Consider the following 24,100-nt stretch of genomic DNA (forward strand, 5'->3'; position numbering starts at 1 on the left):
TCATAAATTTAGCTACCTTACCGCACATTAGATTGTCATATAAGAAACCATGGTGCTGAATATCCAGGAATTTATGCGATGTTTTGGAAAATGAATTTCCCAACATTTGGCTCACTCATTTTCAATGGGATCTTTACTTTCAAGAAAATGAAAATTCCCTGCTTTCTAGCATTTACAATGGGCACGCTTGGCTACCATGAATTTTTCAGCGTCTGCAAGGCGTAGGGCAGCTGAAGAGGCTAAAATCAAGAAACAAAATTCAGAAAACTAGCGTCTCCAAGGGGTCAGAAGTGGCTAAAAATCAGGAAACAAAAACTCTACCCAAAATAGGATGGACTTTTACATGATTTTTAGTCACTTCACACCCTCATCAATCAAGGGCTCTCAAATCTTTCCTCCCACAAGCCCCAACCGTCTCTTACCACTTGGAGATTCTAATTTATCAAGGAAAAATTGCCAATGGGGGACATCAAAATACGAGAATTGCCAAGGGCACACTATTGAAAAATTGTTAAAGAGGGTTATAACCCCCTTTTGAGAATTTGAAAACCTCATCTAGAGGGTTGATAACCCCCCTTTTGGAGACTTGATAACCCCCATTTCGTCCCTCCAACAATTTTTCAAAAGTGTGTCCCCCGTTGGCAATTCTTGTATTTTGATGTCCCCCATTGGCAATTTTCCCATTTATCAAAACACCCGATAACGACTACAAAATACCATGAACTTCTTTAAGGAGAGCCCTTTTGCAAATTGCCAAAGAAAGTGATTTCTTAAGAGGCCATCAATGTCACCAGCTTAGTTTCATAGAAAGAGATAACAAACCATGCAACAGATGAGTATATTTGCATTCGCCTCTTCTTGCTATAATCAATAACAAAACAAGTTAGACAGATTATATACAGTGAATGTAGTAGTTTATAGAGCTGTCCCTTCAACACACAAAACAGTAAAACACTACAGAACAAGGCTGGTTTTTTAAACCCCCTTTTTTCTAACCTTTTCACTTGTTTCCTTATCAATGAAATTCACATCCTAGGAGGTGGCCCAATACTTTTCGCCTGTGTTGCGTGGACGTAGAATGGCTTCATTGAGATCTTATGATTGTTACATATAAGGGGTCCAACACTTACCGATGTTGGTGGCATACCTCGCATGTTGTGGCAGATTTGGTGTTGGCGTACGTACAGTGCTCACATGACCAGTGGCTAGAGCTGTCCGAGTTACGGCTGGGACCCGATTTTAAGGATGTCTTGCCTCTCCCACCTCTCCCCTTGCCGCCCAGGTTCTTGGAGCTTCCGGTTCTGCTGCAAGCGCCGTGGGATTCGACATCCGACAGACCATATTCCAAAGCACGGACGAGATTCTCAAAGTAATTCCGAGTCACACTGTAAGAAGCAAATCAGTGACAGTGGAAAGGTGATACTTCTAATTATTCAGATTGCTGAAATAACCTTGACTTTAATGGAAGAAATCTCAGAGGAGGAAATCTCAGAGAAGAGGAAGAAGGAAGACAGAAAAGAAAACTTCATAAATTTATTCATATCCTCCCTTTTACAATTTCCCCTGCTTATAAGGGGATCCTATCAGTTACAACTGTTATAACTACCTTAGTCCAATCAGCAGACTTATTAACTAGAGTTCTAACTAACATCACTTCTTTTAACTATAGTTCTAACTACCATTAGTTGTCTTAACCTCCTAGCTGACTCAGCTTCTTGTTACTTGGATACATAGTCAGATAACCATTTTGGTTGACCCTTAGGGGTGGGGTTAGTCATGTGGGATTTTCATGTGCGGACAACTTGACAATGACTCTTGAGGACTTGGACTTTCATGTGCAGACATTTGAGGACTTGGGGACAAATTGTCCATGACTCTTTAATGTGTGGACACTTAGAATAGAGTTTTTTTTTCCCCTTCAGACTGATAGCTTAGAATCCATTTATAAAAAAACAGTCAAACATTATTCTTCAGTAAAATTGTTTAGAATCCATTCATAAACACACAATTCAAGCTGTTTCATGTTTAACGTAATATTATTGAGGTGTTCAAGAGCCAATATCAGAGCCTGAGTGCCCAAATCCCCTTTCCCCATGCCCTCAGCGACACATACAACTGATGAGCTAACGCCAGCCCTGGCAAAGCAACACCCATCCGCAGATCCGCTAGCATTCCATCAAACAGATTCCCAAATCTTTCACAAAAAAGCCGAGCTTCAAAATCCCTCTTCAAAATCCTCCCACCATAAAAAAACAAGCGATTTCGAACTGGCCGCCCTGTAGAAATCACACTTCGAATGGAGTTTCCGGACTACATAGAAAGGGTTTTGATAGAGGGTTTTGAGAGGAGGGAAAGGGTTTCAGATTGTGACAACCGATTGCCAACCCTAAACCTATTATTGGAGTAAAATTTAAATGTAATTTTAAGTCCAATAATAGGTTTTGGACTTACAATAAGGAAGAATAACAAAATGGGCGCATGAACAAGAAAAGGGGAGGTGGGGATTGAGAAAGAACACAGGGTTTCGATGGTTCTGCGGCTACAGGTTCTCTTTAACCTCCTTTAACCTGATCTGATGAAAAAAAGGGCATATAGGAGAGAGAGAGAGAGAGAGAGAGAGAGAGAGAGAGAGAGAGAGAGAGAGAGAGAGAGAGAGAGAGAGAGAGAGAGAGAGAGAGAGAGAGAGAGTACCTTTTTTCAGTGGGGAAGATGAACCAACCGTTGGGGAGAGACAACCAGAGAGCAGAGACGAAGATTATGGAAGAAAAGACTAGTCGTGAGAAGCGTGGACTTTAAGTTTCACCTATTTGAGGTGGACTCAAGGCTCTACGTTTTCTTTCATAAAACGTGACTTTAAGTCACGGGAGCTTTTAAGGCACCGACAGAAAGTCGGACGCGACTAACACCGGACTAGTGAAATCCGCCAAAGTTCGCTCAAATCCGGCGCGACTAACCCCCCTTACTTCTCTGAAGTCGTACTCTTTCTGTTGTGTGAAATGCTTGATCCACTGACTCTGTTTCTGCATTTGGAAGTGTATCATTGCCTCACCCATTGAGAACCACCTTGTCCTCAAGGTGAAGAGAAGGATGGAGTTGGTGAAATTCCTCAGCATCTTCCCATGAAGTTTCTTCCAATGGCATGTTCTTCCACTGGACTAGCCATTGTGTAACCCATTTGCCAAGCTTTAACGCTTTAACACCTTTCGCTCACCCACAATAGCTAAAGGTTCAATAACGGGCCGATTGTTGAGACAAACCAGAGGCAAATCAAGCGGTACTATGGCTGAAGGAGGATCTCCTTGAAATGGTTTCAAAACAGAGATGTGAAAAACAGGGTGAATTTGTGATCCTTCCGATAATTTGAGTTTGTATGCAACTGATCCAATCTTTTTGATAGCCTGAAATGGACCAAAAAACTTCTTTCCAAGTTTGTGATTTGGCTTATGACCCACCGTTACTTGTCTGTAAGGTTGTAATTTCAATAAAACCCAATCACCCTCTTGAAATTGTAATTCTGTTCGATGGCCTTAGCTTTCATTCTCGTTTGAGCTGAAAGAAGGCATTGTTTGAGACTGAAAAAGCTCATCTCTTGTTCCCAAATCTTGATCTAAAGCTTCCAATTTAGTACTCCCTCGGCAATAAGCTGGAATGCTAGGAGGAAGGCGCCCAAAAACTGCTTCAAATGGGGATCGTCCCAAAGAAGAATGAAAAGCAATATTATAGCGATATTCCGCCCAACCCAGAAAATTATACCATTTGGTAGGATATTCAGAAGTAAAAGCCCGCAAATACTGTTCTAAACAACGATTGACAACTTCCGTTTGACCGTCTGTTTGTGGGTGATATGCATGCAGAACTCATCCGTAATTCAATTCCTTGTAATTGAAACAAAGTTTTCCAGAATTGACTCAAGAACACAGAATCCCTGTCACTGACTAATGACCTGGGTATTCCGTGGTGCTTACAGACCATGGTCATAAACAATGAAGCAACCTTGCTGGCATTATAATGTTTGGGTAAAGCGCCAAAATGGGCACTCTTAGAAAATCTGTCTACTACCACCAGAATAACCGAAAAGCCTTGAGAAATTGGTAAATGAGTGATAAAATCCAAACTTAAATCCTCCCAAACCTGTTCAAGAACAGTCAAGGGTAGTAAAAGACCATAAGAAGGAACGGTAGGACTTTTGATTTGCTGGCAAGTCACACATTGGCGAACAAACTTGTGGACATCTAATTTCATGGATTTCCAAAAAAAAATTGTGGCTAAACGAATATATGTTCGATGAATACCAGCATGCCCTCCAATTGGTGTAGAATGAAATTCCCGAATCATTTGTTCCTTGAGTGTAGAATGAACAGGCAAGTAGAGCTACCCTTTAAAATATAATAACCCATCCTTAGTTGACCAGTGAAGTGTATCGTCATTCTGTTGTTGTAGCCTCTGAAACACTTGTTGAGACTCAGTATCCCCTGCTAATTCCTGCTTTAGAATGTTCAGAAATTCATATTGAGGTGTAGAAATAGCCATCATTTGCATTGATAGTGAAGTAGAGGTTCCCAATGGTAATCATGACAAGGCATCAGCGGCGGTATTCTCTCTTCCTGGTTTATATGAAATTTCATAGTGATAACCCAATAATTTGGTAAGGTAGTGTTGCTGCTCACGGGTTTGAATCAACTGGTCCATAATTCCTTTTAAGCTTTTATGATCTGTATGAATATAAAATTTGCTTCCCAACAAATATTGTCGCCATTTCGCCACTGAAGAGGTAATAGCATATAATTCTTGTATATAAGTGGAAGCTTGTTGCATTCGAGGACACAACTTCTTACTGAAATAGGCAATAGGAAGGCCTTTTTGCATTAATACAGCGCCAATACCCACCCCCTAAACGGAGCCTTTGTCATGGCTTGTTTTAAGTTCTCAAAAGCTAATTGAGCCAAATTATTCCATGAAAATCCATTTTTTTTGAGTCATTCAGTTAGGGGAGCTGCAATGGTAGCATAACCCTTGATAAACTTGCGATAATATCCCGTTAAACCCAAAAAACCTCGTAGTTGTTTCAGATTCGAAGGAATTGGCCATGTCAAAATAGTTTCGATTTTCTTATAATCAGGTTGAACTCCTTTGTATGATATAAAATGACCCAAGTATTCGATCGAGTGCTTCCCAAATGAACACTTACTGAACTTTGCAGATAAGTGAATGATATGATCAGCCATAGTTTTACTGAACACCAAAATATCATCGAAAAAAATGATGACAAATTTTCGTAGAAAAGGTTTAAAAACCTGGTTCAAAGTAGCTTGGAAAGTGGACGGAGCATTGGTTAAGCCGAAAGGCATGACCAGAAACTCAAAATGTCCATCATGAGTACGAAAAGCTGTTTTTGGAATATCCGATGGACTCATTCTGATATGATGATAACCTGTTAAATCCAATTTTGAAAACACTGTAGCTCCATGTAATTCATCGAGCAACTCATCCACCGTTGGAATAGGGAATCTGTCCTTAATAGTAATAGCATTCAATCCTCTATAATCGACACAGAACCTCCAGCTACCATCACGATTTTTTACCAACAAAACAGGGGAGCTAAAACGGCTGGTACTAGTTTGAATTATCCCAGAATCAAGCATTTCTTTTACTAATTTTTCAATTTCCGATTTTTGAAAATGTGGGTATCGGTATGGTTCAATATTCACAGGTTTAGAATTTGATTCTAACAAAATGTGATGATCCGAAGATCTTGATGGAGGCAAAACAGAGGGTTCAGTAAATACCTCAGCAAATTGATGTAAAACAGGTTGTAATGCAGAAATCACTTGTTGATATGGATGTTCGGCTAGCTGTTCCTGTAATGGTGTTGTTGTTGAAGAAAGCAACATGAAACAAGATGATAAGCCCCCATTATCCGCCAATTTGTGAAACTGATTTGATTATATAAAATCTGACTGACAATCTTGAATTCCTTGTAAATGAATTTGATCTCCTTTCCAAACAAAATCCATGGCTAGTGTCTTATAATCGGTTGTAACATGACCCAATCCTTGCAACCACTGAACTCCTAAAATAACATCAGCCCCTCGTAATGAAATGTTGAAAAAATCAGTGACAAATGAATGGTTCTGAATGTCAATATGAATATCGGAACATATGCCTTGACAAGTTAAAAATTGTCCATTGCCCACTTGAACTTTCAAATGAGAAGAAGGGGTAATAGGTAAGCCCAGAAATTTTGCAACCCTTTCCTGTATAAAATTATGGGTACTACCTCCATCAACTAATACTTGAAGAATATGATTTGCAATGGTGCTAGCTAATCTGAGTGTTTTTGCATTGAGACCCATTAATGCATAAAAAGTAATAGTAGGTTCAACCAAAGGGTCTGACGGAATTTCAGAATCCACCGAAGAAAATTCGTCAGTTTCGTCATTTTCACCTTCAAGAAATAAAAGTGACATTTGATTTTTGCACTTGTGTCCAGGATGAAATTACTCATCGCAATTAAAACAAAGCCGTTTTTCTCTTCTTTGTTGCATTTCAGCAAAAGATAGTTTCTTGATTGGGATTCTTGTCGGAATTGTGTTACTTGAAGAAGTAGGTGTTCTTGATGTTGGAACAGTGGTAGTATAGAACTGATGAGGCTGATTGTGGTGTTTTTTTTTTTTTGGTTTGAAAAGCTTGGAGTTGGACCTAAAAGAGAAGGTTGCGTAGCAACTCTGGTATTCCATTGTCTACCATTGAGACGAGTCTCTGCAATTTTTTCTTCTTGCAAACGTGCGAGACCAATAGCCTGATGTAACCCAAATCGCTGATGTGCTAACACTTCTCTTTTAATCTCTGGTTTTAGTCCAGAAATGAAACAGCTTTTCAAGAAGTTATCAGAAAGACCATAGACTTTATTGGACATTTCCTCAAATTGAGCTTGATATTCAACAACAGAACCTACTTGAAGTAATTTGACAAACGCACCTTGCAGATCTTCAAAAGGATAAGGACCAAAACAATACATGAGTGCTGTTTCAAATTCTTGCCAAGAACGCAATTGAACGTTGTTCGACATCCATTGAAACCAATTCGAAGCAGGTCCTTCCATGTGAAAGGAAACCATTGGAAGTTTTTGATTTTCTGGTGTGTGATGAAAAGCTAAGTATTGAGCTACCCTGAAAAGCCAAGCTGAGGGATCTCCTCCACTAAACTTTGGAAAATCAAGTTTTAAATGTTTCGGAGGAATCACAGCAATAGCATTGGGTCTTCTTGATTTGAGAACGAAGTAGAATTGAACTGGGCATTCTGATGTTTGCTATTCTCAAAATCCGTATGTCTAATTTCTATTGCATACGAAGAAGGATAGCCATGAAATCATCATGCATTTGTTTCTGGAATTGAGCCATTTGAGGTGTGAGTTTATCCGATGCAACATCAGATTGGGAGTTTTGACGAGATTGAGTGCCGTTTGCCATTAGTTCAGAACAATGAAAGCACCAATGATACTTCTAATTATTCAGATTGCTGAAATAACCTTCACTTTAATGGAAGAAGTCTTAGAGAAGAGGAAGAAATCTCAGAGAAGAGGAAGAAGGGAAGAAGACTGAAAGAAAAGAAAACTTCACAAATTCATTCATATCCTCCCTTTTACAATTTCCCCTGCTTATAAGCAGATCCTATCAGTTACAACTGTTATAACTACCTTAGTCCAATCAGCAGACTTATTAACTAGAGTTCTAACTAACATCACTTCTTTTAACTATAGTTCTAACTACCATTAGTTGTCTTAATCTCCTAGCTGACTCAGCTTCTTGTTACTTGGATACGTAGTCAGATAACCATTTTGGTTGACCTATACTTCTCTGAAGTCGTACTCTTTTTGTTGTGTGAAATGCTTGATCCACTGACTCTGTTTCTGCATTTGGAAGTGTATCAAAAGGCAAATTTGTGCATATTTGGATTTTATTTTACAGTAGAACCGACAACTACATATTGGATAATCACATTCTCCAATGCCTAGTGTTCTTAGAGAAAAGACAGCGAGGGTAAATGATGGGAAGGAACAATCCTGGCCTCAGATATGTTCAGAATAAGAAGCATTTGGCATTTATAAGAAATAGTGAGGAACCAAAGAAAAAAATATGGAAATCCAAGCAGGCCATGTTAATTACCAATTTGAGTTACAAAAAATAATTTTTTTTCCTAAATCACTGAGTAAGACAAATTCACTTAAAACTTGGGGATTTGCTAGGGACCATCGCAGAAGGCATTTCCCGGACGGCCTGTTGCATGAGAGACCACTAGCCACATCAGAGAATAAAACAAAATAGGTTGAAAAGTTAGCCTATGTGGCTGCTCTCTCATGCAACAGGCCGTCCCCGAAATGCCTTCTGCGATGGTCCGTAGCGATTCCCTAAAACTTATCTATTCTTCATAAATTTAAGGATCATTGAACAGATTGGGTGCAGATATGGTGTTTCTACTTATCATATAATACAACAATTTTATTATTTCAAAGAAAAAAAAGAACTCAGATGAAGTTACCTGGTCAGTCCAGCTAGCTTTGTGCGGAACTCATTGAAATCCTTGGATGGGCCCTCAGCCTCGAGGTAAACTTGTAATTCCTTCTCTGCACATTGATGAAGCCGTTCTAGCCCCGATTCCGCCTCACCTGAGGAACAAAGCACATGTTATCTAACTTATCTCTGATTAGCAGCACATATGAATTATATGCCCATTTTAGATCAAAATAAACACCTTGTAAGTATTCAAAGAACTGTCTCCTGGCAAGTTCGTGCTCGGGTAGGTAATAGCCATATGCATAGGTCCATTTCAGAACACGCCTACATTCGACTATCTGTACATTACACTGCTAAATTTAGTAAAGAAAAATTCTTCAAAAAATTTTAATCATAGAAAATAACAAAAAAACTGACCTGCAACCAGGCATCTGTTATGAACTTGAGCTGAGACTCAGGTTGGGACTGCTTGTCACTAAGCTTTTCAAGCTGCACATTCAAAGAGAACCATTTGCATCCATAATTAAGAACAAAAAATTCTTTATAAAAGTTTCTTTTATTGTTATTCTTACTTGAAAACAAGCACATGTGCTCGACCCATTAAGCTAAAGATAGTAAGAAAAAGTAGTAAACACAGAATTTCAATGATCACTCTACTAAATTTCATCTTTCAACTCATCATCCAAACATTGATATGATAATATAAAATAAACCTCAAGTACAAACAACAAACAGAAACCATTAATAACACTCCTTGTTATCAGACAGTGGATCAACAATTCAGAACCAACATGTAACTAAAGCTTGCATCAATCCAATCCCAAGAATCACTGATAGGAGAGCCCCACGAGCTTGCAAGTTTGCAGCTTTTCCAATCTAATTCAAACTCGTAATTCACCAGCACATATTTAAACTTCCCTCTGAAATTGAAACTGCAACAGAGTATCAGCCTCCTTATTCTACTCATGGTTAATGGTTTCTCAGAAAATATACAAAATAAATGGATTGATTGCTACAAACCATTAAACTCCCACAGGTCAACCAAGGGCCTAGAACAGCAGACATGGGAACAGAAATAAATGCATAGGAAGCTCCTGGTAAAAATGTGATATGAAATATATTAATCTCTCTTTGGGCGTCAAATACAAGTCAAGATTTGTTGAAGTCACGCAATTCTTAAGAGGAAAATAATGCATCGGGATATGCTTGTGCATGTCACGAGGAAACAATTTATGCTGTTAGCACTATGGGGCACACCAACACAATCTATGCTAGGGATAGCTTAACCCAAGTACAAGGACATTGTGGATTGGCACACCTACCAACATTGTTCTAATAACCAAATTACCAAACACAATGAACAACGGACCACTTAGGCAATATCATACCATTAATCAGCCTTCCCATGCAAATCAAGCCCAACCTTGTGATCACCAAACATCACGAATCACAACGCTAAGCCACTTTGGCCTTGCCCATAACACCAACACTTTGGTCAACGAGGCATTGTCAATGCCACAAACCAATCCAGTAAAGTCTCCAATTCGGGCACTTGAGGCACTTGACCATGCCACAAGCTAATACAGGAGACAACCTCAGTCTTGCCTGCAGGCTTAAACCAGACTTAAAGACCTTGACGCACATCGCTCCTGAATGCCACATGAGCTCACGGCAACCCCAAACAGATATATAGGCAACCTTCACCCATAAGCATTCTTACCCAAGGAGACCATAAATAGATATCTAGGCTACTAACAAGGTTTAAAATTTCGGTTTCGGACATAGCCGAAACCAAAATTTCGGCCGATATTCAGTAAAAAAAAAACAAATTTCAAACTTGTGCTGAAATTTCAGCTGAAATTTTGGTTTCAGGAAGTTTCGGTTCCCGAAATTTTAGATTTCGGTCAAAATTTAAAACCATGGCTACTAACAGCACACAATTTTGAATGCTTAGGGTATAACAATAGCACTGCCAAGTCTGCCACCTAGTCGGTTCCCATTCAATAACTGAACATCCTCCTTTCAGAATCAATGTGATTAACCCATGACTAAACTTGCTCGGCACCTTGGTACCCCATACAGTCTCAAGACCGATCAATACTGCGATATAGACACAGAATTACAGATGCTGCCACTGAGAAGAGAATGGAGATACAATTCGGTATTTTTAAAAATCTACGACATGGAATAAATAAAGCATTAATTATATCATCTTTAATACTCACATACGCGGTGGGACCTTCTCAGTACACTTCTCAGCACACTAGAATTGGTGTATTATTCCTCTTCAGTAGACGATCAATTCGTATGGGCACTAGAAACCGGTGGGACCTTCTCGGCCAAATTTTCTTCGCAGAGTTAAACTCAGGACAACGATCTAATAAGAGACGTATCTGGAACTCAGTGGCCCCACCAAGGGTGGTTGCTATTGGGTGGACGTTGGTCCATAGAAAAATTAATACCTGCGACCGTTTGCAAAAGAGACACTTTAGCCTTGCCAGTATCTGTGTTCTCTATCGGCAACATTAGGAGACCTTGGATCATCTAATGCTCTACTGTCCTTTCGCGAATCAAATTTGGGGCCGTGCTATTGGAGCTTTCGGGATGTGTTGGGTATGCCCAAAATCGATTTCTTTGCTTCTCATTAACTGGATGGGAGGACCTTTTGGAGAGATTCGACAACTTCTCTGGCTCACTTTTCCCTATGCTATCGTGTGGAACATCTGGAAGGAGCGGAATAGACGAATCTTCCAGGACCAAAGGAGATCGGTGGGGAGGATTGCTACGGATATCAAGGTGGAACTGATTTCATGGGCAAGGAATAAAAGGAAATTACCATATGGGGTGGGGGATTTGATACGGAATTGGTGTTGGGAGAAGACAATCCGAACCAAACCTAAGCCGAAATGGATTGCTCCGCCGGTGGGATGGCTCAAACTGAACTTTGACGGAAGCTCCATGGGTAATCCTGGTAAGGGAGGGATCAGAGGCCTAATTAGAGATGGCAACAAAACAATCATTATGTCCTATTCTGGCCCAGCGGGCTAGTGTGATGCAAATGCGGCAGAAATCAAAGCTCTACTATTTGGACTACGGTGGGCTTATGAGAAAAACTTGAGGTTCCTGATAGTGGAGGGGGATTCAACGAACGCTGTTGGATGGGCCTCTGGTAGTTCACCGGGTCCGTGGCACCTTCAGAATATAATAGCCGAAGTGCTTGATCTCATAAAGATCTTGCAACCAAAAACTGATCGGAGAAGAACAACTACTGAGGAGGCGGATGTTCTGGCCAAAACAGGGGTGCTAAAGGTGTAGACCATCATTAACACAATCCTAGTTAGTTCAGCTGGTTGAAAATTGTATTGGGGTTACATTTTTATTTACCAACCTTGGTGTACTCGGATTTATCCGCTTTTGAATATTGGCGGGGACAACTTGTCCCACCTATTACTTAATAAAATGTCAACTTTCAAAAAAAAAAAACAAAACTCACACCCTATAATATACTAGCAAATATGTGACAGTGACAGGCAAGAAGTACGGCGATTAATTTGGAAAGAGTCACATTTGAATATAATAATTACTTTAGCCAGCAAACGAATCTATGCAGGACTCTGAACGAGTATCAATATCCAAGTATAATAGAACGAAACTACACTAATACCCTTGAAAATGCTCATGCCATGCTGCATAGTCACCCAACCAAAGTCGTTTTCCAACATGTTCGATGTTCTGCTAATCAGATAGCGGATGATTTAGCTAGAGAGGGAGTATTGAAACAATCTTTATCACTTTTTGATTCACTTCCGTCGTGATTCTAACGCCGTAGCTTGGAGTGATGTTGTATTCATGTTCTTCTTTGTACTTTGACCATCTCGGTCTTTATTAATATTAATGGCTATCATATTAAAAAAATGAAAAAAATAGTCACCCAACCAAGATGGTCAGGAGTCATGACATCTAGGTCTATGAAGGATAACGACTTAATGAGTTGGTACCCATCTTATATTTAGGAACCAAAAATTAACCAAACACTTTTAAAATACCCAAAAAGCATACATGGACATGTGACGACAGAGACGCACATGTACACATGTAAATAGGCAACACATGCATTCGTGCTTAAACACGATTGAAAGAAAGTATGCATGTGAAACTGTACTGGAGATAACCGTCATAAAAAGACTAAAATCTGCACCACTGTACATAAAAAGACTACAAGCAGCCCACACAAAGGCTGCACAACAATCCCAGGCAGTCCACATGGAGCAGCGCCACATTCCACACGAGGAAGCACAATAACCCAATCCATATGAAAATAGGTGTTAGTCACAATCATGGTTTTAAACTTTGGCCGGGACCGAAATTTAAAAATTTCAACTGAAATTATAAGATTTCACCGAAATTTCCACTGAAACCGAAATTGCCACCGAAATTTCGTTCAAAACCGAAATTTTAAACCTTCGTCACAATCATAAAACTGAAATTTTAAACCTTGGTCACAATCATAGATTAAGGCAACACAATCACAAATAAGGGTGGTGCACAACCTACTCCACAAAGGCATCAAATACGAATGGCACACTGCACACAACCTACTACACAAAGGCAGTGTAGTCACAAACTAGGGCATCACACTAGCTACTCTACATGAATGCAGTAGTGCGATGAACAAACTAGCCACTCCACATGAAGAAACACAGTCACTAATTAGGGAAGCACATAGGAAACAAGAGGATCATTCAAGCCACACAAACACTACAGAGGTAATATTCAAGCTGCACAAAAAGCATGAAGACAATAGTCGGACCACACGAACAGCATAGGGGCTTTATCCTCTTTCAAATTCCAATTATATGGGTTGTACATAGTGTACAACCCACACACCTTCACAGAAATCCCACAACAAAAAAGGATTACCCTGAGAACAACATTTAGCCTAGTCACAATCCCACCATGATTTAACAATGAAAGAAGAATCACTTCAGTAGCAATTATCATGACACAAAAGCACAGAGAACCTTATAGGCTTTCGGAGCACAACAAGGGGAGCCCCCTAGATCTAGTGGATCAATCAGCACAAGACGGATTAAGATTTTCCAATAGATGTATCAAGAAGAATAGGTTAACAAAAAGGAAGAGGATTCTACTACCAATTCAGTGCTCTGATATCATGTTAAAGTAAAAGAAGAAAATTCTGGGAGAATATATCACCTATGATGTAGAATAGAGGGAAGGGAATAGAAAGAGAGAAGAAAAAAAAGATGTTGGGTTTGCCGGGCTCTCCCTCGAAATCCATGCTTGATATATATATATATACCCTGCCATCAAGTACTGTCAAAATGGTACCCCCCTTGATATTTGATCCAACTGCAGCCCACTTTTTAAGAGGGCTGCTGTTAGATCAAATATCAAGGGTGGTACTTTTGAGGTACGACCTTCACGGGACTTGATGGTCTGGCACCATATAATTTCTCTCTCTCTCTCTCTCTCTCTCTATATATATATATATATATATATATATACATATATATATATATAGAGAGAGAAAACGGTTCCTACACATATATTAGTATAATTATAATTATAACAATGCCTCATTTTCAAAAAACAAAAAATTATTATTATAACAATACCTAGTTAAGTAAATGAGTTCCATCATAACCCATAAGACCAATCACTAACATAAAATAAACCACTAAAAACATTCTATTCTCAACACATACTAACAAAAACACATACTCCATGCTTAAAAAGCCATCCTCTTCTCACCTCCATATAAGTAATACATTGAGAAGGAATTCAAATTATTTTTACCCACCAGGGAAACAACTATAAACATTGTAATATTGTAAGGAAAACATGACTTACTTGCACAGCTTGCATTTGCTGAAGATCTGAAAGAGCCTTTTGCCTTGACTGCCATAACAGAACAAAATTTCACATTCTATACAGATCTATTAAATGAAAGACAAAATTACAAAGTGGAGAAACAACATGAGCATAAATTCATGCAATCACAGATCAACTCAAGCATCTATATATATATATATATATATATATATATATATATATATATATATATATATATATATATATATATATGTGTGTGTGTGTGTGTGTGTGTGTACGTGCAACGGTCCAAGATCTTGTGGAGCTGAGCATTGTTGAATTTCCTTTTACTTTCCCTTTAATAGTTTCTGTTCTAACCTTTTGAAAAGCAAAACTCACACAAAACAATTCGCTTGTCCTAAAACCAGAATTCCAGATTTAAGGCATACACGAATCTTGAGTAAATGATGTGACTATCAGAAACCAGCTCACATAAAAACATAATCATGCTAGATATCACTAGAAGCCAGAAAAGCAATGCAAGGATTCCTTCGTGAAGATTTAAGTTGAAGAAAAGATTATTCTTGTACTTAAAACCAGAAAATATCAAAGAAGACAAAACAAAGAACCCAGTTGTGTGAAATATTCCATATGTCAGTTAACTTAAAGAAAGTCCCCAACAGCAAAAGCCTACATAAATAAAATTCTCATACATATGCCTCGACAATTTTTTTGAGCAGCATATGCCACGACAAATCTATGTTTCAAAATTGAACCCAAACTGTATATGCTGCCTCAAAAATCTTGGGAGAGTCACCGCGACTTCTGGGAAAGAAAATCATATTTCATGAAGCAGTCCTTATGTTTCCTAATCAAACACACAACAAATCAATTTCAAATAATCAACTTTTTATTTATTATCATTATTTTTTGTAAAAGATGACAACGGATCTATTAGAAAGAAGAATAAAAGCACATAATCGAGATGATCCAGCAGAAAAAGGCTACAAGAGCAGTCATATTGCTAGACAAGTAAAGACACAGTATAGTTACAATAAAACAGTCCTTTATAACAGAAGAAATGCATCTCCAATACGTAGCCCAGCTTGATCAACCCCTGCTCCAACTAACATATCTGCAATATCATTTGTGCTCATAGGTATGTGTCCATAGGAGGATGGTAACTCCCTACAAACGTCAACTATTTGAAGGGCAATTCAGCCAGCTTCGATAGTGAAAGTCCCCTTGACGATGAGTAGCCCAGTGCCATGGACCCAGACCTCTCCGCTTCATTAGAATCTTTGATATCAACTGGACCAGAAACAACATGATGACCGGTCCACAATGGCTTCCAAAAACCCATACAATGCCCTTCCGATCCAGGTTTTCTTAACATCACTTCCATCAGTATTTAGATTGATAACATCAAAATGTGGGAGTTCCCATCAAGCAGCATATTGACTTCCATCAGTATTTAACTTACTCCTTGTGATCCCTTGGAAATCCTGGAATACGTCACTAATCAATAAACCCCAAAATTCTTTTCTCAATATCAGCCATTAAAGAAATGGATAACTTAATATCTAAGGCTAATGAGTCAATGTTTATGCTTGCTTTCACAGCACAATGAATGTGATATCCTTCAATGTGGCGGTGTGATTGCCTTGACGCTATAAGGTGTAATTGCCTTAGGAATACGAATGGTGCGATTGCCTTGATGAACTATCTAGCTATACGCTTCTATCTTAAATTTTTAGTTCACGTTGTTACTTTGATTTCAATCTTGAACTCCCTTTGATTTCCAATTTTATTCTAGAATGAATAATCATGATTTTTTACTCAAAGGACTTTTCCAACCTGTGAACATCCAGAGCTTAATTTAAACCCAATGAACAGATTTAATGTGGGGTTTTCTGCCACATACTTTCATTATCTCACAAGTCCGTTAGTAGTGCTACCTGAGGATTTTGTTAACAGATCTGGATTGTAGGCCTGGATTGATAAATTCCTGATTATTCAAATCTTATATAAGGATTGCTAATTATCCCATGCCAGTCCTGGACCAATTCTGATTCCAAATTCCTCTACAAACTGTTTGGGTTCCTTCTGGTTCAATACCTACGACATGCCTTTTCCCTTTAGATTTACTTGTAATTTTCTGAAATCCCTCCCATAGAAAGTCCTGTCATTTGGTATCATAGCAAAGCCTTTGTACGAAATGCCTACATGTTATAGTAGGATCTCTAAGGGGAGAGCGACATCTGCTCGAAAGGACGACCTATAATCAATGCTTGTTGATATGATCGTGCAATTGAAGTATCAATTGAAGGCATCAACGGGCCAAAGAACAACCTGTAAATGATGCAAAATAGACACCAAGGAGACCCAAAAGAGTGAGTGTGTCAAGAATGTGGAGTAACAGTATTTTCTGAGCTTCTTGCGTATTGTGTGGCCTGTCGAGTTCATGCAAGAAATCTTTATTGCCTAAATGATATATGAACCGATCGGCGATGCGTATATTGGAAATGAGAACCATGTCCGTCCAAAATTTAGTTTAGAGCCATTTTAGGAATATTTATTGTTTAGAGTTAGTTTCTTATTTTGGTGATTGGGTCAATTAGGCTCTGTTCACTCACCTTCTCGAGAAAGGAAAGCAGAAGAAAGTAAGCCAAATTTTCTCGTGATTGGACATGATTGGACATTTTCCGCCATTCACTCATTTTCTCGGGAAAGCAGATTTACACACGTGGAAAACCAACTTTCTTGCACTTTCCCTCAAAATTTTCTCACCAAAAGGATGAGAAAATCATTTTCCTGAGAAAACCACTTTGCCTGCATACCTTCTTTTCTTTTCTCGGCCAAGTGAACAAGAATTTTTTTTCTTTCTCACAGTTTCTTTCCTTTCTTTTCCAGTTTTCCACGTCAGATTCTTTTCCTTTCTCTTCTTCTCCTACAGCTAGAAAACAAGTGAACGGAGCCTCAGGGTAGTTTCCTATTTCTTAATGTTTTCATTGGAATGTTTTCAATAGTAGGAGAAGCCGCCTTAGAAACTCTAGATTGTATAGGATTTTGAGTTTCCAAATTTATTTGGAAATTGGCTATGCAATGTAAGAGGTTTGCTCTACTATATTGAAGGCCTTGGCTAAATCTTTAAGGAATGAATTGAATAAAGTTTATGCTTGTTTTTCACAACCCCATAGATGTGATATCCTCCAATGTAATGGTGTGATTGCCTTGACACTTAATGTCCAAAGCATATAGTAAGTCACTTATTATGCTCTACATGTTGTGACCAAAGCATTGGCACACCAACCTCATAAATGACTTTTTAAGTCTGGTAACCCATGCCCGATCTACCCACACCCAAAAGTAGAGTGAGGCACGTGGAACCACGATTAGTAGGCTAGACTTGTTTTACATTATCATCATTCAAAGAAGACACCAACCTCATAAATGACTTTTTAAGTCTGGTGACGCATGCCCGATCTACCCAGACCCAAAAGTAGTGTGAGTGTAAAGACCACCTTTCGACTTCCTCTTTTTAATCCAAAAAAAGTGATGTTTGGACCATCGGGTTGTAAATCCAAGGTCCCTGGTCATCAATCTACTCGAGATTGATGGCCAATTTTGATGAAAATCAATTAATTTCCCTTGTAGACCCTCGGATCAGCAAACCGCGAGATCGAGGGCTAATATTGATTTTGATAATCTAAAATGCTTTCAGATTTTTCCCATAATTAAGTTCCATGGAAATTTTGGTTAATTCCTGGAAAATCTGGTTTCAGATTTATGCCCAAGAAAGTGTTGCACGTTTTCCCATGGGAGGAAAAACGTGCGCACATCTCTTTCTTCAAATCATGTGGGCCCCACTTGTGTGGCTTAAATGACAAAAAAAAAGATTTCAAAATCTTAGAAGATAAGTATAAAATATATTGAGAAGGGAAAATACCAATAAATCTGGAAGGAAATAACTAAAGTCAACATGATATACATGGAAGGAGATAAAAAAGGGAAAAAGTCGCCGCGAATGGGGAAGATAATTGTGTGCTCACAACTCAGAATTCTGAGTTGTGCGCATTCCCCCAAAATCGTGGGTGGGTCCCACATGGCAAGTTTTGTTGGATAGTTTTAATTGGAAATTAAATCTTAATTAAATAATCCTCTATATTAGTATAAAATAAAAAAATGTCCATTCTTAGTAAAATAGTTATGGAAAACAACTATTTACACCTTATTAATTGAGGAAAGCCATGTTTTCTCAAAAAGGGAAAACGTATGCACCTCCCCTCATTATTCATGCCCAAATATGAAAAACTAATAGAAAGAAGAGAAAAGAGAAAGAAAGAAAGAGAAAGGAAAGGAGAATGGAGAGAGGAAAAGAGGAGAAAGATTAGAGTTGGTCTTTTCGAAACCCTAAATTGATCCCAAGTAACTATACCATTTATTTTATGACCTTATTAGTGTCTTTTCAGAAAAAAACCCTAATATTTAAGATTTAAAAGCTGTTTTCTTTCAAAAAGAGATAATGTAATCAATGATATAGATCTTAAAGGAATTCCTTGCTCTTAAAAAATAAGGTCACACGACTCACATGCATGATAACTAAGACATAGCTACTATTTTTTTTCGAGAACAGCCACTCGCTTAATGTCTGTGAGAAAGATAATCAATTTCTTTCTAAAACTCATCCCTACGCATGCTATTCATGATAAATACAACTGTTTTCCTTCAAAAAAAAGAAAAGATTTTTACTTATTGGGATTAAATTCAATAATTTTCTTGTTTTTTCATTAGCGTATGATCAGTTTATGAGTAAAATATTTATACTATGGAAATGTTATTTTCTTCAAAGGTAAGTTCACATGTATGATTTAAAAGGTGCAGGCAATGTAAACAATAAAAGTTTTTTTTTGGATATGTTCGCATACATGATAATTATGGGTTAAATAAGTATTCCTTCCGAAATGAGTTCACACGTGAGATGTGTATTTTGTAAATAATTATGTTCCTTCAGAATTCAGTATACACACATAATGATATGACCCAAAGAATTATGTTTCTTTCAAGCCTATCCACTCATGTGATATATTTGACCAGTACACCTATTGTCCAATAAAAATCAGTCCTCATACTTGATAAATGCAATAGACATCATTGTCTTGTTAGGTCATAAAATGATTTTTACTATTGGACTATACCGGTAATGTTAAAGTGTGTGTGTGTGTGTATAACTCTTTTCCTTTTCCAAAATATAGGTTCCGCAATGTCTCCACACCCTTCCTATTGGGACAAGCAATGGGACATGACAAAACAATGTTGGTGCCCAATATCATATAAGGCAGGTCCCATCAGTGCCTGATATATCCATACATAGAATGTGCGAGAGAGGAGTACTTTTTTGCAAAAATAAAATATAAAATGAAAATATGTTAGCCCAAAATGGATCATTTGACGGTAACAATCAGAACCTCAAAAATTGTGTATAAGGACTAATACAACACCAGCACAAACTGCAATTATTTCAAGGTAAATATAGAGCTTCCAATAGTTTGAAAGAGAAACTAAAAGGTGATAAATGACAGGCCAAGTAAGACAGTAAGCATTTCATCACATTAACATGGATAAGAGGAAATGGTACATACTGACTGGTTAGTTGCCCAACGTTCATAATAATGTGTGTATCTCTCCAAAGAATTTTTAGCCATTTCCCTTCTTTTCTCAGTTTCATCATACTGCAAACCGTAAAAGGAGTACAAACATAATATCACGGCGGTGCTACATAACGGTGGGCAAAGACATTATGTAACAGATACAAGAAAAAGGTAGGAAGAGTTAACCATACCGCTCCCTCCTGTTTAGCTGTTTCATAGCGATTACATGCATAGAAACCACCTGTCTTCTCACCGTGATCTGACCATGCACCAAGGCATAGCCTGCAAGAATAAAAGATGGTTTTCACATGGCAGAAAACAAATAGAGCAAACAATCATTTCAGATTTTAATGCCAGAGTTCAAACACAAAAGCATAAAGTTTTACCAGCAGAATTCAAATTTACAAGGAGGTGTGCATGTAATATGCATACAACCCTGGTTCTTCTCGATTGGTCGCTTGCACTTCGGACAAGGCTTGGAATTAGCTAATATCCTGATAATTCATAAATAAATAAAAATTAGCACCGAGCAAATAATGAAGGGAAAGCAGAATGCCGCAAAACATTTGTAGATATCAATATTTATATTTTAACAAACACAATCTTTTGATATAACTGTTGGTTAGATGTACATGCATTAGAACAGCAGATATCATAGTGTGCGAATAGGCAGGAGTTGCTGTGGAAGAGAGTAGCATGGATGAGTTTACAGAAGTTACAAGATATAAGATAAATCATCAATCTGATAAACACTCCAATTTGGCATTGGGTCTGCAGTCCCCACCTGATCCTTTCTCAGTGATAGAAGGTAGGAAGTTGGATATCTGGAAGAGGGATTCTCATTCTCTATGAGGTAGATTAATATTCATTGAAGTATTCTTTGTCTACTCTTCTAGTTTACTACAAGCCTTCCTTCAAAACCCCATGAGCAGTGCCATGTAAATTGGAGAGATTGCAAAGAGACTTCTTATGGGGTTATAGGAATATAAAATTTAACCAGGAAGATATCAGTAAGGGAAGTGGCTTTAAATATTTGAAGAGGAAGCTCTTGGGAGGAATACAATTGCATGTAAATATAGTGGGGAACAGGTTGGGATTCTAAGGCGTTGGATATAGGGTTTGACTCTGACATGTAGAACTCCATATGCGATATGCAAACTCTTGTTCGATTCAAGTCAGGTGTGTTAAAATGAGAATAAGAAGAGAGGAATATTCCATTATGAACATGAATAAGACCAACTTAAGAAGTTACAAAATACACAATGAAAAGGCAAAAGTGAAATGAACTTATGAGGCCCAGATACAAATATAGACATGGACACGAGAAAAGAGATGATTTGGCACTTTCCCAAATTTTGGACAGGGATACGGATATGGTTGTCCCATAGCATGAAATAAGACACTAGACATGTACAAATAAAATATCATAAAAATTAAGAGACATGTTTCAAACATTAGTTGTTTTGAGCCTATAACATCACTTATCTGATGACCTAGGGAAATACATCTGTCCTAGTTCCTTACTCTTACGCACTATGCATAGTTTTGAACTTTTGATGATGGCTCGTGCATCCCATCACTCATTTTGATTGCACTTCGATTTCATCTTCTTTGGGTTTGTTTTTGTTCATGGTGTGATCTCATTTTGGTTGCAGTTCGATTTCTTCTTCGTTTGGCGTGTTTTTGTTCTTGGTGTGATTGTTGTCTCTAGTCTTCAACGAGATGCATTATCTGTTTCTAAAACTCACCCCGCAGTTTTCCGGTTATATTATCTTCACATTATATTTTGTTTTTGTGAAAGGATCTGTGTTCAAAGAAAGTAAAAAAGTATGTGTGCACTAAACCTTTGTGCATGTACCACTGTTTAAAAACTCCTAGAGTCAATTCTCGGCTCACCCGATTTGACTCACCTTTACCTCGGGCGATTTCTCTTCGAGTCTAAGTTTTGCTCTACAAAGTCAATCAGAACACCATTACCTTGCTCGGATTAGTGTAAAATTGACCGCATCAATTATTGCCTGACCCGAGTCAGCTCCCTTTCACCTCGGCCGAGTTCTCATCAGAATCCGAGTTTTGGAACATTGTTATATCGATTAAGTTATAATATAACAATGTATAATAAATCTTCATTTATATCCTGTTAAAGGGTATTTTCATCTTTGTAATATATACATCATATAAATACGAAATCGTGAGGGAGAGAACTCCATCTCTGTCTCTCTCTCGCCATTCTCTATCTCTTCTCTATCTCATCATGTAAGAACTTAACATGGTATCAGAGCTAATGGTAGTGAGAGTCAATGATCCTGAAGACACAACGAGACGAGACGCCCCACTCCCACCATCCAAAGACGCGACGAGACAAGACGAACCCCTTCTCCACTCTTTTTGAGTTTTTCAATAAAACCTAAACCTCCCTTACCTCCCTAATCTTCACCACACAACCCTAACTGTTACCCTAACCCTATGCGCCCTCGCTCAACCCTAAACCTAGCCGAAACCTTCCTTTTTGAGTTTTTTTTCCTCATTCTACCGTAGCCGAAACCTTCCTTTTTGAGTTTTTTTCCTCATTCTACCCTAGCCCCCTTTATCCCTCCACCCCCAATAGACCTCCCAATAATTTTCGCCCAACCCTTTTCTCTCTTTCCCATCCCAAAAGTCCTTTTTTTTGAATTATAACCCTAACCCTAAAAGTCCCTAAATGTAATTTTTCTCTCAAACCTAACCCTAGACCCCCTCTCTCACATCAATTTTCTCTTCTTCTTGTAATGATATCACCTCATAACTTCACGTTCTATTCAAATCGGTCCCTAATCCACTCTTCCTTTATGTTCTAAACTTGTTTCTTCTTCTCTTTTATTCCGTTATTGGTTCTGAGATGTAGGTTGGTGGTCCTCTTTTCTTTCTCCTATGTTTGTTGTATACTAGACCCTTTGTTTGTCCCGGAACCACATCTTGATGTCTTCGAAAGTGATTGTTGGTGGCTCCATTTGTAGATTCGTACGTGGTGGTGATTGTTGGTGGCATTATTGGTCATGGTGATTGTTGGCTTTGTCAGTGGTGGATTTGTTAGTAATTGTTGGCAGTTTGTTGGTGGTGGTTAGTTCTGTGGTTGATGGTTCTTGGTTGTTTGGTGATGTTATTGGGTGTTTGGTGGTGCCCTCGTTGTGTTTATGGTGCTTTGTTGGTGTTGGTGCTGGTGTTTGTTATTGGTGATGGCTCTTTGTCGTTAGTGGTGCATGGTATTCTTGGCTATAGATGGTAGCATCTTTGTTGGTGGTTGTCGGATGATTTGTGACATTCTAGTTGTTGGTGGCTTGATGTTGTGTTGGTAGTTGTCAGTGGCTTGATGTTGTGTTGTTAGAGGCTACGGCTGATGTAGTTGTGCCCTCTTTGTTGGTGGTTCATTGGCGGTTCGTTGCTTCTACGCTTTGTTGGTTGGTTGCTTCTCCACTTGGGTGTTTGTTGGTGCTTGTACAGTTGTACATGATGTGTGTAGTTGTTTTACGGGGATTTACGCATTCGTTGTGGTTGTGGTAGTTTGCGTGCCTTTGTCATCGTTTTTGGTTGATCGGGTTGTGGTTGTCTATTGGCCTTTGTTGTACGCCCCGTTGGTTCATGATTGTGCGCCCCTTTGCTGTGTGTCATGTTGGTTGGTTGATCGTTAATGGTTGGTTGGTTGCTTTTGTTCTATTGGAGACGTGCCGTTAGGCCAACTCTCCTCGTTGTGCTTTGTCGCTTTGGTGTGCTTTCTTGTTGGTGGTTTGTTGTTGTTTCCCTGCTAAGGCGCTTCAATTAAGGCTCTCCTCTCGCGTTCGACTCCAACATGTGTTGCTACTCTGTCTGGATAGGCTCTTGGCTCCTATGGTGATCTCTCTAGTGGTAGTTCTGGTATAGGGGGAGGCTGTTGTTCTGGTGGTCATGGCTCTCGCCATTGTACTCATTGTGGTCAAGATGGCCACTCCTTTGCCTTTTGTTCTGATCTTCATCCTGAGCTGCGCCGCCTCCATCGGACAATAGGGGTAGCTTCTATTGCGACATTTGATGGCCCTCTCAACTACTCATATTGTGCATGCAGGTAGTTCCACCTCCACTCTGTCTGAT

The 24,100-nt window shown here is 38.7% G+C and overlaps 1 protein-coding gene across 1 annotated transcript in view; it reads right to left on the bottom strand.

Annotated features, from left to right (window-relative positions):
- Window positions 1–839: 839 nt before the first annotated feature.
- The window catches only part of LOC143860364 (putative E3 ubiquitin-protein ligase ARI8), a 73,957-nt gene continuing 50,696 nt past the window's right edge, over window positions 840–24,100 (bottom strand). Inside the window, exons 8-15 of the mRNA XM_077370951.1 lie at window positions 20,383–20,490; window positions 20,188–20,278; window positions 19,988–20,077; window positions 14,385–14,432; window positions 8,931–9,002; window positions 8,752–8,851; window positions 8,539–8,665; window positions 840–1,385 (exon numbers count right to left, since the gene is read on the bottom strand). Of these exons, the coding sequence (XP_077227066.1) occupies window positions 1,127–1,385; window positions 8,539–8,665; window positions 8,752–8,851; window positions 8,931–9,002; window positions 14,385–14,432; window positions 19,988–20,077; window positions 20,188–20,278; window positions 20,383–20,490 (895 nt within the window). The 3' untranslated portion in view covers window positions 840–1,126. The remainder of the gene's footprint in view (window positions 1,386–8,538; window positions 8,666–8,751; window positions 8,852–8,930; window positions 9,003–14,384; window positions 14,433–19,987; window positions 20,078–20,187; window positions 20,279–20,382; window positions 20,491–24,100) is intronic.

The sequence above is a fragment of the Tasmannia lanceolata genome, unplaced genomic scaffold (assembly GCF_043159265.1).
Source record: "Tasmannia lanceolata isolate RefF3 unplaced genomic scaffold, GAP_Taslan_0.1 ptg000037l, whole genome shotgun sequence".
Taxonomy (NCBI): Eukaryota; Viridiplantae; Streptophyta; class Magnoliopsida; order Canellales; family Winteraceae; genus Tasmannia; species Tasmannia lanceolata.